The sequence below is a fragment of the Mizuhopecten yessoensis genome, unplaced genomic scaffold, assembly GCF_002113885.1.
Source record: "Mizuhopecten yessoensis strain PY_sf001 unplaced genomic scaffold, ASM211388v2 scaffold9399, whole genome shotgun sequence".
Classification (NCBI taxonomy): domain Eukaryota; kingdom Metazoa; phylum Mollusca; class Bivalvia; order Pectinida; family Pectinidae; genus Mizuhopecten; species Mizuhopecten yessoensis.
Window position 1 is genome coordinate 334,148 of NW_018408028.1, and position 16,466 is coordinate 350,613.

At 36.4% G+C, this 16,466-nt stretch overlaps 1 protein-coding gene across 10 annotated transcripts in view; it reads right to left on the reverse strand.

The window, feature by feature from the left end:
* Nucleotides 1–2,741: 2,741 nt before the first annotated feature.
* Nucleotides 2,742–16,466, reverse strand: part of LOC110458020 (potassium voltage-gated channel protein Shaw-like) — a 154,543-nt gene continuing 140,818 nt past the window's right edge. For 7 of the 10 annotated variants that reach the window (XM_021509557.1, XM_021509558.1, XM_021509551.1 and 4 more), the window contains 3 exons: nt 9,547–9,723; nt 6,057–6,209; nt 2,742–2,922 (listed from right to left, as the gene is read on the reverse strand). In XM_021509557.1, the coding sequence (XP_021365232.1) occupies nt 2,765–2,922; nt 6,057–6,209; nt 9,547–9,723 (488 nt within the window). In that variant the 3' untranslated portion in view covers nt 2,742–2,764. Of the gene's footprint in view, nt 2,923–6,056; nt 6,210–9,546; nt 9,724–14,817; nt 14,842–16,466 lie in introns of all 10 variants that reach the window. The other 3 variants (XM_021509561.1, XM_021509560.1, XM_021509559.1) reach the window with 2 other exon arrangements.

A 16,466-nucleotide genomic window follows, 5' to 3' on the forward strand; every position in this document is an offset into this window, starting at 1 on the left:
CGTTGTTCATCAGACAAAAATGTCTTTCATTTCTCAGAGAGATATCTTAAATAAACATTCTCCTATTCGGTCACAGTGACTTGATTCTGTGGTATCCGTTGATCTGTACATTATATACCTAAAACGAAAGTACCTCTTTACGCAACATGATGCAGCGGCAACTAAATAAATTTGAAATCATGTCAAATAATTCCGTTACAATAAGACCCTTATTATACAAACTTGTTTTCTATACTCTTGTAGGACGTCAGAACATTTGAACATTTAAATTACTAATCATTAAACACTCTTCTATTATCAAAAAGGAAAAACAACAGTTGTACAAGGTCCCTTTGAGAAATTAATTATTCTTAGTGTAAAAGTCAAGTTGTACATCTATATTACAGAATTACAGAATATGCATAGTAAAGTATGAAAATGCTTTAATAGATGTGTTTATCTAACGAGTTCCAAAAACTCATTTAAATTTTTGACTGTTCGGGGGTAATTGTTTTAATTTTGAAGTGAAAGCGTATGAAAATGTCAATCAGATATTGGTTAGTAATGCAACCAATCGTTCCAGCAATAATGTGTTTACTATTGTGATATTGTTAATTAAATGGTTAAGATTGACACCCAGACATACTCGGCCACACTCCAACACACAAAGATGTTTATGATCATACGACAAAGTACACAAACTCAGAAAACCATGTCAAATACTAAAACGTATCAAACCACACTCAATTAACGCCACGCCATTTAGAACCGAATGTTCAAGGTCTGAGCAGGTAGACAGTTGAGTATTATTGTGTAATTGACATTATTCAGTTGAAAGGTAATATCATTAATATTTATTTTCTTTCAAACGTTTTAGAATTGATTTCTAACTACAAAAAAATAAACATAAGCAGATTCGGTTACTTCATATATGGCCTTGAATCTGAAGTAGGATTTTGAACACCAGATTAAGAAATAACAAGATATATTTGATAAAGAAATGTACTCATAGACTCATAACCATTCATTTTGCCACTGATATTCTTTAAAAAAGAAGATTGAAATGAAATCACAGTCCAAACGGGAATGAATATCAAACTATGTCTGTTGCTCAGGCTTACATGTGGTGTGTGAATAACATTAATTGAAGTTTCACATAACATTGTCATATTAAGGAGGTAAGCTACTTCCATTGATTCTGATGTAAATACTGTCTTCATTGTGTACAATTTAACACTGCTTGTAGGAGAATAACTAGACTGCTTTTGTTAGTGTTCAGTTATGGACACACAGTAAACAGACCCATGTGCCTGTGGGGAGGATATTATCTTTCAGTGCCGATCTAAGCGTAGATTTTTGCGAGTACACGTTCAGAATTATGGACGATCCAAGGGTCAGTGCATTAATTCTCAGGCGTTGTCATATAATTGACGTTCTTAGTACTATGCCATAAAGTTTATAATGTTTAAATATATGTATATCGGGGACGTTGTCACAGCAACGGAATGATTGACAGTAGGAGGTTACCACACAGCATAACGGCATGTCGTCCGGAGGAAGTAACACCACAGTATAACGGCATGTCGTCCGGAGGTGATGGAAGGTAGAAAGTAACACCACAGTATATCGGTATGTCGTCCGGAGGTGATGGAAGGTAGAAAGTAACACCACAGTATAACGGTATGTCGTTCGGAGGTGATGGAAGGTAGAACGTAACACCACAGTATAACGGTATGTCGTTCGGAAGTGAGCAGTAAGGATGCGATATATATATAGTTAAGTCGTGACTGATATTTGAATATGCATATTGGCAAAACGATGTATGTGTTGGTTTCACTGACGTAATAACGAGTGACAAACCTGTACAACACTGCTATACTGAGCTGTGAATGGGTGACGTAGTCATAAAAAAGGAAATAATCATGATTAAAAAAGACTCTGTGTAGAGTCTGCTGTGTGCTAGACCAAGCATAGTCTGCTGTATGCTAGACCAAGCATAGTCTGCTGTGTGCTAGACCAAGCATACATTTCTCAGGAGGAAACATCCAAAAGGAAAGTCCAGTAGGCCACACTACACGGGCAGTAGTTTATCGGTCTACTTAGTCCACAGCCTGATTGTGTGGTTGGTAATACAGGCTTGACACTAATCTGTCCATCAGTGGCTAAATGTTTCCAAAACTCGTTGCTTTCTCAGTGTAACTTCATTGCATTGAAACGTCTGCCATCACGAATAACGGACTTGATTTGTTTCGCTTCAATCGAGCAACATTCAAACCTTCCACCGAGGGTCAGTTATGTCTGTTGCAGAGTCAAGGACACTGGTTCCTGGATTAATCATTTCCTCAAAGTGGAGGCCTCATACATTTAGTTCATTTCTATGGTAACGCAAGATATGTGGTTTCGAATGTACATTACGAAATATCAAATCAACGTTCCATAGAAATATTATCTTTCATTTTGTTGCACATTTGTGGCACGTTTCGTTTTCAAACGGTTTAGACAGTGACTTACATGTCTGCGTGCAGGGTCAGTGTCACGCGCACACCGCCGAAGGACATGCGCACTGCTAAAGGTTCATGGGCGATATTACAGGGATGCACGTGCGTTTTATTATAATACAACGTTCACTCACTTGTCTGCATTTTATGCGACACTGCCATCAAGCATAACCACTGCTATGTAAACAGTTGATATTATAACTTCCTGTAAAGCATTTCCACTTCCTCTACGCATGTGCACTGCTGTTGTGCGCCCAGTTGCCGCTACTCGTGCTGGTCCACAGTGGTTACGTGTTCACGGCTACGAGGTTGTTTGTGGTGGGAGGAGTAGAGGAGGGAGAATGGTTGGCTGATCGTTGTTCAATGCTTGTATTGTTTGCTGTCGTTCCGCCAGAGGGCGCCTTACCCACATCAGCGCCGTCTCCTCGTATACTTTTGAGTAAGTCTGAAGAAAAGAAAACAAGTTTATTTAAAGTTGAGAAAAATGCATTAATTTTTTATGTACTTTTATACATGATAATATTGTCCCGATGAACACGTTTATAAGAAACGATTGTAAGTTGTCAATTAAACGTCGTTTGAAAATTTTACTGAAGAAATTCAAGTACTAGCTTTATATTAATCACATCACTAGCATCGATAACGGTTTTTGTTTTCTTCTTACATAATACATCTCCAGCACAAACGCAGGCATACACACATAGGGAGATATTAGCAAGGTGGCATAGGACTAGAAATTATAAGGCAGCTTCTGCGAATTCCTCATATATTTTTTTATTGATTAATGTATATGCTAATTGTATTAATTGTTTATCTTTGTACTGTAAAGTGCTTTAACGTGTTTTATGTTAGCTAGATAGGGCGCTGTATCAAAAGTTGTATATTTTTTTTTTATATATTCTTCAGTTTTACTTAATATTTCACAAAGCTTGGAAAAATAACAAGAGAAAACAAAAATGTCAACAAAATACAATTCGAGCTCAATATCGATAAAACGATATGAACTAAGGTAAGATTTACATGACAGCAGTACAAAGAGAATACGACCAGGTGTAACACATTTGCTTCATCAACGACATCCTATCTAGGTTAAATCCAAGTAAAAGCGGAATCACAAATGATCGCTTGTTCATGTAAGCCTAGATGTAACCGTTTTGTCAACAAAACCGTAACTCGAACTCAAAATCGATTAACAAGAGCAACATTTGAACAAACAATAGGTTAATATTGGTCCTGCAATTTACAATTTAAATAAAGCCCCTGATGATCATGCCATTCATGCAGAGAAAATGACTGTAGTACCTCTGAGTCTGGAGAAGAAGATTTTTGAAATATTGGTTAATTTTCCCTTTGGGGCCCCGTCCTGGCACCTAGGGTTGGGGTGGGAATCCCAATTTTACATTTTAAAACCATCTTCCTCCAAGGATAATTCTCACCAAGTAAGAATAATTTCCTACAGAAAATTGTCAAAATATACCCAAAGATGTTGTTTCCCTATATAAACTATAGTAAACTTTACCCCCTACCCAAGGGAGAACGGATAGCTTGGGGGTCCTGCAATTTATAATTTAAATAGAGCCCCTGATGATCTTTCTATCCATGCAGAGAAAATGACTGTAGTACCTCTGAATCTGGAGAAGAAGATTTTTGAAACATTGGTTAATTTTCCCTTTGGAGCCCCACCCTGGCCCCTAGGGTTGGGTAGAAATCCCATTTCTACAATTTAAAACTATTTAAAACCGTGTTGTTTCCCTATATAAACTATAGTAAACGTTACCCCCTTCCCAAGGGAGGACGAATAATTCACTCGGGGGTCCTGTAATTTACAATTTAAAAAAAGCCCCTGATGATCTTTCCATCCATGAAGATAAATTGACTGTAGTACCTCTGAATCTGAAGAAGAAGATATTTGAAATATTAATTTTCCCTTTTGGGCCCCACCCTGGCCACAGGGGTTTGGGTAGGATTCCCAATTACAATTATTTAGCCTTATCTACCAAGGATGATTCTGACCAAGTTTGAAAACATTCCATCCACTGGTTCTTGAGAAAAAGCTGAACATGTAAAATGTTTACGCATGACGGACGACGACGGACGGAAAGTGATCGGGATAGAGTAGGGTTATCCCCATTCTAGTTGATATAAGCCAAAACCACAAAAAAGACACCACGGTTTTGGGAAATTTTTGAGGTTTTCTTCAAATTCTGGATCACTACATCATAAACATTCAAAGTGAGACGGTATTACATTGGCATTTCGTGTGTCACACCCAACGTTTAAGCAAAATTGAGACCCTTTGGATCAAGGATGCTCCAGACTAAATAAGGATAAAATCCCTTAATCCCTATGGAAAAAGAAGGATTTTAAAGGTTTTACCTCTATTTATCCTATTGGGCCCCGCTCATCTGCCCCAAAGGGGGGCCACTATTGGCACCCACCGTTCATACAAAATTGAGAGCTGGCCCAATGATGCTCCGGACCAAATTTAGTTAAAATCCACTAAGCCGTTCAGGACAAGTAGCGTTTTAAAGGAAAATGTTTTATAAGCTCACTTGCCCTGCATCATCGGTGTACAACAAACAATCAAATTTAGTCCAATGAAAATTAAACAATACAACAGGTACAGTAGAGTACACCATCATGTTACGGTTTGAGGAAACTAAATATGCGGGCAATGTCTAACAGCATTAATTTTTCATTGATTAGGCAACAACACAGTTGTTTCAGGCATGCAATCTCAAGTAACAGTCGATTTGGTCGGTACCTGCTACTGTACACAGTGACTTTTGTTAAAGGGTACATGTAACCTTACATATTATACCTGTGATATGTACTAGATATAAGGGTACATGTTACCTTACATATTATACCTGTGATATGTGTTAGAGTTAAGGGTATATGTAACCTTACACATTATACATGTGATTTGTGTTAGAGTTAAGGGTACATGTAACCTTACACATTATACCTGTGATGTGTGTTAGAGTTAAGGGTACATGTAACCTTACACATTATACCTGTGATTTGTGTAAGAGTTAAGGGTACATGTAACCTTACACATTATACTTGTGATGTGTGTTAGAGTTAAGGGTATAGTCTAGTATGTAACAGTGACTTTCTACGTTAAAATTAAGACCCTTTGAGAAGCATCATTTTCTAACATTTGATTTGAACAAAACTACATATTTAGCTCATGCTATCCGCATATATCAAAGAACAAAACCTTCGATATTTACCATACTTGAGTTAAAAACCTTCGGAATGTTTCAGAATATCGCCTTAATGGACCTTTATTGGGCCTTTAAGAGGTTAAGCCTGACCAAATAAACATGTAACACCTGTACTTGCTGATTCAGAATATAAGGCGGGTCTTACATATATATGAAAATAATTTCAAAGTATAAGACATGTTTTTACAACTGTTGGCACCTTTGCAAGCCCCCTTCCGCCCCCTAGACATCAGATTCCCATTCTGAACAAAAGATAATTATACACGTTGACCATTGTACTTATGGAATATCTAGTCTATAGTTATAATTGTTTAAGTTGGACATTTGTGTGTCGGATAAAATTACTCACTTTTTTTCTCTGTGGTAGGTGATATTGAGGGTATCGTCGTTGGAACTGAATTTGGTAAAGCGTTGCTATTGGTAACAACATTAGAATTTGCATTAAGATTAGCACTCGGTGCCATAATGAGGCTGGACAAAGCCGTGGTAGCTCCCCCGGTATCTGTCAACGAAAAACAGGCCAATCAGAATCAAGTATATACTACAGAGTATTGCATAAGCACACTGTTTCTATTTATACATTAAATTGCATTATATAGCAAAAATATGCACATTTTGAGAAAATCGGTTTTTGGTTATAATAAGGAAATGGTAATATATTTGACTATGCAAACGCATTTGGGTGGATATATATGTTTTTTTTTAATAAGGTAAAACTATGGGGTTTGTTCTGCAAAATATTTATATTTATTGCTATATAATGCTGATTTATTTCCTCACAGTGGTGTGTTTACAAATTGATACATGTGAAAGACGTCTGCCCCTAACCTGATATGTTTAAACAGACTGTTGATATATCAGTAGTGTTTAAAGCGCGCATTTCTTATTATACTCACGTTCAGGAAAGGTATAATTACAAGAACGCTAAAAAAGAGATTCGCTGAAATGAAATATATTTGAAATGAACACCCTAATCAGAACCCCACAATTACTGGAATTTCCTAATGAAGCAAGCATATTGACAAAGTATAAATGGTTCACTTGGTAAATCCGTGACAAAATTTTCAGCAAAATCGTCAAGAAAGCAATTATCACTGTCAAATTCTACGAATAAAGATAACCAACGTACAACACGTGTTATCTTTAACCTTATGTTATCCAATATTTTATAAAACTTTGGATATCATAAATATTTTTTTATACAAAATGATGTGCAATCCAAGTTAGCAATTGTCCCGTTTTGCTTCATACGAAAATGTCCCTAAAACACAACAAAAACATTGCAGAACAGTGATAGTGGGATATAGGAAGTTATGTATATATAAGATATGCTATATACAGAAAAATAGAGGCGTTCTGTAATACTTAACACAGATGACTAGCTATTTCTATAGAAACATTGGAATGATACATCTGAGCGTCTCTACAATTCATAATAGTGTATAACCATGTGTTTACGTTCCGAAGGTAGGGCCTGAGTACTGACAGGTAAAATATCGTGTCGCAGCTTTAGATTTATACAGAATTAACTCATTCCGACATTCACTCCTGTATTGAAACGATGGAGTATGCTTTACTTTAATTTGGAGCAGTCCAAGTTCGTCGTTAGAAGTGATGGGATGAAGAGAGCTCATCAATTCATTCAAATGATTCCATGTCCAATGTTTAAAGTTCGAGATGTACTGGCCAGAGTTAATCTCTTTTTTTATATCAAAAACTATTTTGATATTCACTTCACTAACTATCAAAATCTACAAATTATTAGTATATTTCGTTTACTTGTAATTCAACCACAATGTTTTATAATTAAACGCAGCCAAAATATATCGTTTAATTTGTAAATCTTCTACAATTCTTTATATTTTTAGATCTGTCATATAAATAGTTTACCCTTTCATGATCAGCCAGAAAATATTAATATCATAGCAAACGTTACTATACAGAGTTAACATCGCGGTTGAATTTCAAACCAGCAAAATACAAACAGTGTCAGAAGTTTATCCATACTCACTGATTCAATCAGTTAATGTAAAATTCAAGTTGTTAGAATCCAATTCACATTAATAGAGTGAAGTTCAAGTTAAACGAGTCTTACTCAATTCATTAGTGTCCAATTCAAATGTGTAAAGTCATATTCAAATCATTAGTGTCTAATTCAATAAATTAGTTTCATATTCACAGTCCCATTTGATGAGTAATGCAATATAGTACTGGATTATAATTATCACTTTTGCACAAACCACGGGTTCCAATGACATTCACGTACAAAAAGATGTGCACAAATGGTCACAAACTGCATTCATATACAACAAAGTACATCCTGACACCGTTCATAAACATATATACTTCCGGTCGAACCGCTAGATACTAGTAGGCTATGTAATACAGGTATTACGAGTATTACGGAGAAACTTACTGCAGGGAGAAATCACAATGCACAAGGTATCACACACATATATATATATATATTAACGATAAGTAAAACAACATGCAGGGGCGTTATACACTATTGCCCCTTCGTGGGGGGTATTGGGAGTAATGACTTGCGCCACACAGCGTACATTGAACTATATAATGATTATGAAGCAAGGCACTAAATTGCTGAAAAGAACGAGGTTTCGGACAAGAAATACTTTTCACACGAACACGTTCAAAAAATTAGCAAAATTGAATTTCCAATGGATATATAACCTTAAGGACGTGTTTTCACGAAACATTCATTCATACGAACAGAAATTCGTGAATTCACGACGTCATATGTTCAAAAGACCAATAATGTTGAAGTGAATTTGTGATCATTAAAGGATAAGTTCAGCAGATCGATATCAACATGTGTTCATAGAGATTTATAACAAACGTTCATGGATGGCTGTTCATAAAAACAGTCGTTCAAGTTTAAAATGATATTAACTGAAGGAGGAAACACTCAACAATACATTTCAGGGACAACTCAAAGTACCAAAGATATGCTTGGAAGCTTTTTAAGCAGTGCGATCAGACTAAGATTGGTAGTGCATTCTATTTTGTGTAGTACTTTGTAAGATACTTAATATATTGATATATTTTCATATGTTCATATATATATATAAAGGATTAAATCTATTTTTTAATCTTCAATTTTGTATCAGTTTGGTTTCGAAACCGAAAAAAGCGTTTTTGTATTCTTTGGAGAAATATTCAGGAATTGACACAATTTTGAATATTTAAAAATGTTTTTGTATATATTTGTATGAGTGTTTGTTGTGAGCGTGTGAGCGATGACATTTATTTATTCTTTGAACTAAAGATAAAATCTGATATCATTCCGATCGATTAATATCACCATGATGACGATCATAAAAAGGATGATTGTGCCGTACAGAGGTAACTAATAATTATTTAACTCCGCAGATGCAAGAAAGCTTCCGAAAGACCTTGCAAACAGAGTAGTCTTCCGAATGATCGTTCGCTTGCTCGCTTTGGTAAACCATGGATGAGGCTGAAACGAAAGCTAAAATGTAGAGGGTTAGACGAAAGTAACACAAAGGATAACAACGGTAATTTATACTAAAAGACTCGTAGAAATCAGTTTGTTCCGGAAAGGCACGAATAGCATAAATAGAATAACACGTAAAGCTAGTTCAACTACTGAAAGGGAGGGAACGCGAATCACACACAGGGTGTCCAAACAAAAGCAAGAAGCCCACACGTTTTACAACAGAAACAGAGTGATGAAGAGAATATCTGTCGGTTAGGGTGATCCCAGTCTCTGACGGGACGGTATCTCCCAGTACCACAGAGTGGGCAGGACTTTAACGGGGTTTCGTTTGTTTTGTGAAGAAAATACTTGTTATACTGACCAGAAACCTTAATTTCAGTAACTTTTAGTGGAGTGCCGGGATTGGAACTTATTTCCACGAGTCGGGGCGGAGACTTTTCCACAGTGTTAAGGGGACGTGTGCGGGGCATAGAATCCATCTCCCTGTCTGACGTATGGTTTAGCATCAACATTGGGATACTCTCTTCGCCATTGCGGCCTGAACAACAAAACAAAAAACAACAGTGTTAGCGCACAAAGCACGGTCTCCATGCACGGGCAAACTGACCAATCACAACGAGTACAGCAGATTTATCTGACCAATCACATTCAGTAATTATTGCATCATTTGTAACATTTTAATTACAAAATGTTTGTTTTTTTTATCAGTGAGGTTGATTAACAGTCCACGAGAGTCGCCTTGTTAAAGGTTACTGATATTACAGTAAAGATAATCAAACAGGATTATATCGGGCATGTATTTATGATATTGCTATCGCATCTTAGAATAGGTTTTGAAAAAAACAATGCTGCATTTTTGTTGCTGATGTATTCATGCATTTTCAAAATGAAATACCAGATACGATCATGTTTTAATATTCATTTCGATCGAATATTTCGCGTCAGGTTTGCTTGGCCTTCTTTTGCATCTCTTTTCAACTAATAACTGTAATACATGTTTTTGAGAAAAATAATAAAGTATTTTATTTTTATTCCACATTTCACAAATTTTTAACATTGCATTCGTCAAACTTATGCTTTCATTTTAGACAATGTTCGATTTCTTTTTCTTCAAGTTACCATTTTGAAACAGGAGATGCAATTAAAATTAATTTCAAGGAGTAAGAAAATAGCTGCAAGCTAACTTTCTCTATCTCTATTTTCTATTGGTGTCTGAGTGTCGCGTTTTAGTAGTAACATTAGTTGTTGTAAGATTATGTTTTTCAAGAGTGTCAATTTAGATTGGCCATGACTCCTATTCTGACAATGGTGGGTGCATTTAATATGTGGACTCATTATTGCAATCATATCAGTTAAGAATTCAGAAATATTTAATTAAAATCTTGAAATAAAAAAACTAACTTTTTATAAACTGTTTTAATCACAACACTGACTTCATTTTGGCGTTCTGCACTTTCCCTCGAAATTTACGTGTTATGCAGACTGGTCAGAATGCTCAACAGGCGTTATATACGAGACAGTGGATATTATGACGGAGCAAATGTTGCTAGTCGGCTAGTAGTGGTTAATATAGATACAATGGTATACAATGTACATGTGCACGTTATATAGGTCGTAGAAAAACAGCAAAATGCATGTACGTTCACGCACTGTTAGAGCAAATCAGATGATGATGATGGTGATGATAATGATGTAGATGATTTTCGTCCTCTAGCCAAGTCACTATACAATACTCTAGTTTATATAAGGCTTGTGATACAATTCGTACGTTTAGGTCAAACGGGGGAAAAAATGTTGTGTTGTCCTGATACAAACTTCATCGAAATTAATTTCAGTAAAATAAATCATTTGCGACTTCAATTAAATCACGTTTTTCATAAACAATAAGGAAACTGAATGTCATCTGCTGAATGGAGACCTGGAGTTTAACTTAGAGGAGGACCAAGGGCCCTGAATCGCTCATCTGGCTATGATGAAAATCAAGATAAAATCTTCACAGTATTCTTTTTTTGGAGGGATGCTCCAAAGAATTCTAGACATTGGCTTTACATAAGTTTTTATCCTCATGGGCAAGTGTGCTGCAACAACAATATTTTCAAACCTGTCTAGTAGTTTCGCAAGAGGTGTCGTTAAAGAGAATCCACCAATTTGATCTCCCTTGACTCTGCCCCTCAGCCTGAATAAGTATCAGCCCCTTTATTTGTATATATCACTTTCAATGCCTTTGGGTCAATTATGCTACCCTTATAAATTGGTTCTAACCTGCCAGCTAGAATGGTCGATGTCATTTAAAGAGTATCAGCCAATATCCCTCCTTTTACTCAGGACCTCACCCCAGGGATGTCAGCCCTTCCTTTGTACATCTTTCGATGCCATTGGATAAGCCTGTTATCTATACAAAATGGTTGAAATATGCACTGTTATTTGGGATAAAATGCCCCTTTAAATAAATCAGCTAATTCTACACCTGTAGTCCATCCCTCAGCCCCCATATGATCAGCCCTTTAAGATCTGGGCCCAGTTGTTCAAAAGATGATTAGCTTAATCACTGTTTAACGACAATTTTCAACCTTTAATAATTTCGTCAATATACAAGGAAAACGCTTCTAAATTTACACATACAATAACTCTACTAAATACTTGAGATATTGAAAGTCTTAACTCAGTTGATGGTTATATTTCAAAGTAACACAAAAATTGAAATTTGCGCTAATCACTGTTTAAGCTAATCACCCTTTGAACAACTGGGCCCTGCTCTGTACTTTGGGAGAATTCTTTAAATGAAAACCAGCCTATTTTTAGCCCCCAGAAAGGCCAGCCATTTTCTTTGTATAATTGTTAATCCCCATTGCCTATTTTTATAACACTATGTTAAATTCTGATTTACAACTGGGAGGGGGAGGGGATGTCATTGAATATAAAAGTTAACGGGAGACAAACTAACGAACGACGGAAGGCAGACGACTGAGAGACGACGCACCATCACGACAGCTTTGTAGCAAGAGAACAAATACTCGTACATGATGTTGTGATCTTGTGAATCGAGATGTATAGCTTAATTAACAATCGTAAATGACTCTGAATAACTCACGACAGTACACATATACAATTTACAAATTATTGTTTTTTATCTTGTCTATGATTCATATTTTAATTCGAAAAGCTTCAAATACGCTGATGTCTATTCGTTGATGAAGACCTCTGTTTCTAACAACAAGTAAAACATGACTATGAGTCGGGTTTATCAATAAATCTTCATTGCATTTATTTGTTCAACAACTTACCCATTTAATACTGCTACCAATACCATTAAATATATCTATAAAGAATACCGTTTCAAAATAACACATGTTAATTGCATCGATTGAAAAGCAACATACAAAGAAAGATTTTCCACTCTAAAACGTTAAAATAGCTTCCAAAAAGAGAATATAAAATAGATGTAAAACACACCGTGTATAGTGAAGTGATAGTAATCTACGGTCCAGGATACAATCGTGATTGTTTTAGAAACAAGTAGTGTTGCAAAAGATCTTACCACTTGTGAAGTATTAAGAAAAGTTATAAGGTAAAAAGGAAACGCTCAAACGCTCAATTTGACAGACAAAGTGTGTCTGGTAAGTCAATGAGTGAAACGGCAAAATGCGCAGCCTTTTTGCAAAGAGTGAGGTGAGAGAAAAGAACGAGGACAGTGGAAAATTGCACAGCATAGAGTCATTTGGCAAAGAGTGAAATCGTAGAAAATGACAATGACAAGTGCTGATTTTACAGCATGTGTGTACGGGGAAGTGGGGGAAGAAATCCATTACCAAATTGATGTTTACATGATAAACGTGAACCGGAGATTCAATGACACGACACATGTACTAAACCGTAGTTCTACTGTGACCGGTCACACGTGGGTAAACCGTAGTTCTACTGTGACCGGTCACACATGGGTAAACCGTAGTTCTACTGTGACCGGTCACGTGTGGGTAAACCGTAGTTCTACTGTGACCGGTCGCACGTGGGTAAACCGTAGTTCTACTGTGACCGGTCACACGTGGGTAAACCGTATTTCTACTGTGACCGATATGGCACCAATACAAGGCACTGGGGTAACACGAAAGATCCTTTAACAGTAGCACGGGTACGTGTGATAAAATGGTGGTTATACGGGAAGTAACTCGAGCGATTACGATCATCAGTATGGAAACAAACATTAACAATAATCGGTAAATAATAGGGGCGATGTTAACAATCGGGTTATAACAGGAGCAATGGCGATAATCCAATTGTAAGTCGAGTAATTGAGATAATCCGTTAGTAATTACATTGTGATAATCGGATTATAACACGAATGATGACGATTTCAATAGAGACGACTTTACTCGGGTGATGGCACGAAGACCAATGATAATCCAGTAACTGACATTTGTCTGGTTACAAAAGGCTAAAGAAAAAATATCAAACAGTTACTCGGGTACTGGCGCTAAATCGGGGGTTTAACAGGTGATGGCTGTGATTAGCAATAACACAATAACGGTTTTTGTTAAGTTTGTTTTTTGTTTTCGTCTTTTCGTCAAATTAACTACACACTGGGGAACGTTAGTTTTCACTACAAATCAGTGAGCCGACTAGATATGACATAGCTATAACTTAGTAATTCAAACATGTTTTTAGATATTATGTCAAAAAGATTCGACATGCAGTATCATATATACCTTTATTGGAGGTTAAAGAATTGACCAATACAGTTATTGCTAATCCTTATAAAAACGTGTTTATTTTCGCAAAGATTTCATCGTTTGAAGTATTTCAGTACCTGTTTAGCCTGATACAAAATCATAGAAATAGACATCTGTAAAGAACGTTGTTACAAAAGTAAGTATTCTAGTACACATCGGTATAGAGAAGCATGACTTAGGTCATGATAATTCGTATGGTTTGAATGAAGTATAGGATTGTGAAGCTAACGCAGATATTCCGTGTCATGTTAAATATGCGCGGCCATTCAGCGAGGTCTCCTGAAAAAGTCGAGCCATAGGAAAAGGCCACAGAAAATCTACAACCCGGAAGAAGCAATTCAGGGAACTGTATGCATGGATGACTGTTAAAATCATTGGCTACACAATTCATCATTCCCGTTTCGCAGAAAAACACGATACCTCATAAGACATGCCTAATTCAAGGTTCAAAAGAATAATAATTCCAAGTAAATATGCTCTAGGAAAATTCAAGATATACACAAAAAGAGAGTGTTTATATGTATAGTACAAATACTCGTATCGTTTTCACAGGTCACGGCTTAGGTCAATGGCGACGAGATTTGATACAATATGGACGGTTAAATGAATTTCACAGATTTGTTCGTTGTAAAACGTATGAATGGCTGATCTTTATCAAATACATACGATACGAACACAAGATGGCGGTGAAGCCCTTTTGATATGATTATCGATTTTCCGTAATTCAGAAATGTATTTCATATGGTTAAATCAATATTTGGGAAGTTTCAATGCAATGGTATGTAGCGTGCCTCGACAAACAGCACCGCTTCGCCAAATCTCGGGCCATGACTACACCGCGTGAGTTACCTCGTGACGAATGTTCCTGCATTACAAAATGGAGAACATTACCCATCATACTGTACCTAAGTATCCGTAATGATACGGGCCTGTATAAAAGAACGAATAATGAATAATAGCGGAACGCACACGTTTCATTCCTAGTAATAATAGTGAAACACACGAATCGCGAATATGAGATTTTATACCAAGAGTTATAGAAGCTTTATCTAGTCTGCCCGCACACACTGAGGGGGACATATAATTCACTTCAACGAGCAAAGGGTTAAATCCAGCAGATATACTTTAACTAAGTGTTGAAGTGTTAATAATAATTATAATCATAGTATCCATTTAATGAGAAGTATTTATTCTTTAACATTTAAATGTAAATTATTTTAATAAAAGAACATATTGATATATTCATATACAAATGTTTGATATATTTTCTACAAATATTTGATATAATTTCATAGACAAAATGAATTAATATACTTACACCTGTGGCGTAAAAAGCACCGATCTGTTACATTATAGTATGAATCTATACTTTTCATATGTTGAATATCAAAGTTTAACATAAGTTCTTTCAATATCAAACTACTGTTACATAAATAACATTAAAATAGTTGGCCTCTTCTCCACACACATCAGTCAAACATTACAAGAACAAGGGTCCCATCGGTCCAGTATCGCTCACCTTAATTGGTTGTCTGATCCCGAAATAATTTTGAAATGTTTCCGCTTACCTCGAATCAATAAAAAAAACAAGAGGCCCATGGGCCTTAACGGTCACCTGAGTCCTACAATATTTATTTTTGTTGTTGAAATATGTACCAATTTGAGTAAACAATAGTATAATGTTAACTTAACTTTGTCAGGACCATGAGCTGATCATTCCTAGACCAATTTTAAGTGAGATCGGCCTATTAGAACTTAGTAGTAAAATAGCGGCCATGGCAGCCAAATTGTATTTCTGATTGACCCGAAAAATAACAACACTTTGTCAGGACCATCAGTCAATCATTCCTGCAAAGTTTCAGTTCAATCGGCCTAGCAGAACTTGACTTTAAGTTTGAAATAGTTTTTCAAAATGGCGGCCGTGGCGGCCATATTGGATTTCTGAACGACCCGAAAAATAACAACACTTTGTCAGGACCATGAGCCGATCATTCCTACAAACTTTAAGTTCAATCGGTCCAGCAGAACTTGACTTTAAGTTTGAAATAGGTTTTCAAAATGGCGGCCGTGGCGGCCATATTGGATTTCTGATCGACCCGAAAAATAACAACACTTTGTCAGGACCATGAGGCGATCATTCCTACCAACTTTCAGTTCAATCGGTCCAGCAGAACTTGACTTTAAGTTTGAAATAGGTTTTCAAAATGGCGGCCGTGGCGGCCATATTGGATTTCTGATCGACCCGAAAAATAACAACACTTTGTCAGGACCATGAGGCGATCATTCCTACCAACTTTCAGTTCAATCGGTCCAGCAGAACTTGACTTTAAGTTTGAAATAGGTTTTCAAAATGGCGGCCGTGGCGGCCATATTGGATTTCTGATCGACCCGAAAAATAACAACACTTTGTCAGGACCATGAGGCGATCATTCCTACCAACTTTCAGTTCAATCGGCCCAGCAGAACTTGACTTTAAGTTTGAAATGTAAAATGTTAACGGACGACGGACGACGACGGACGAAAACGGATAGCAATAGGTCACTTGAGCTAAAGC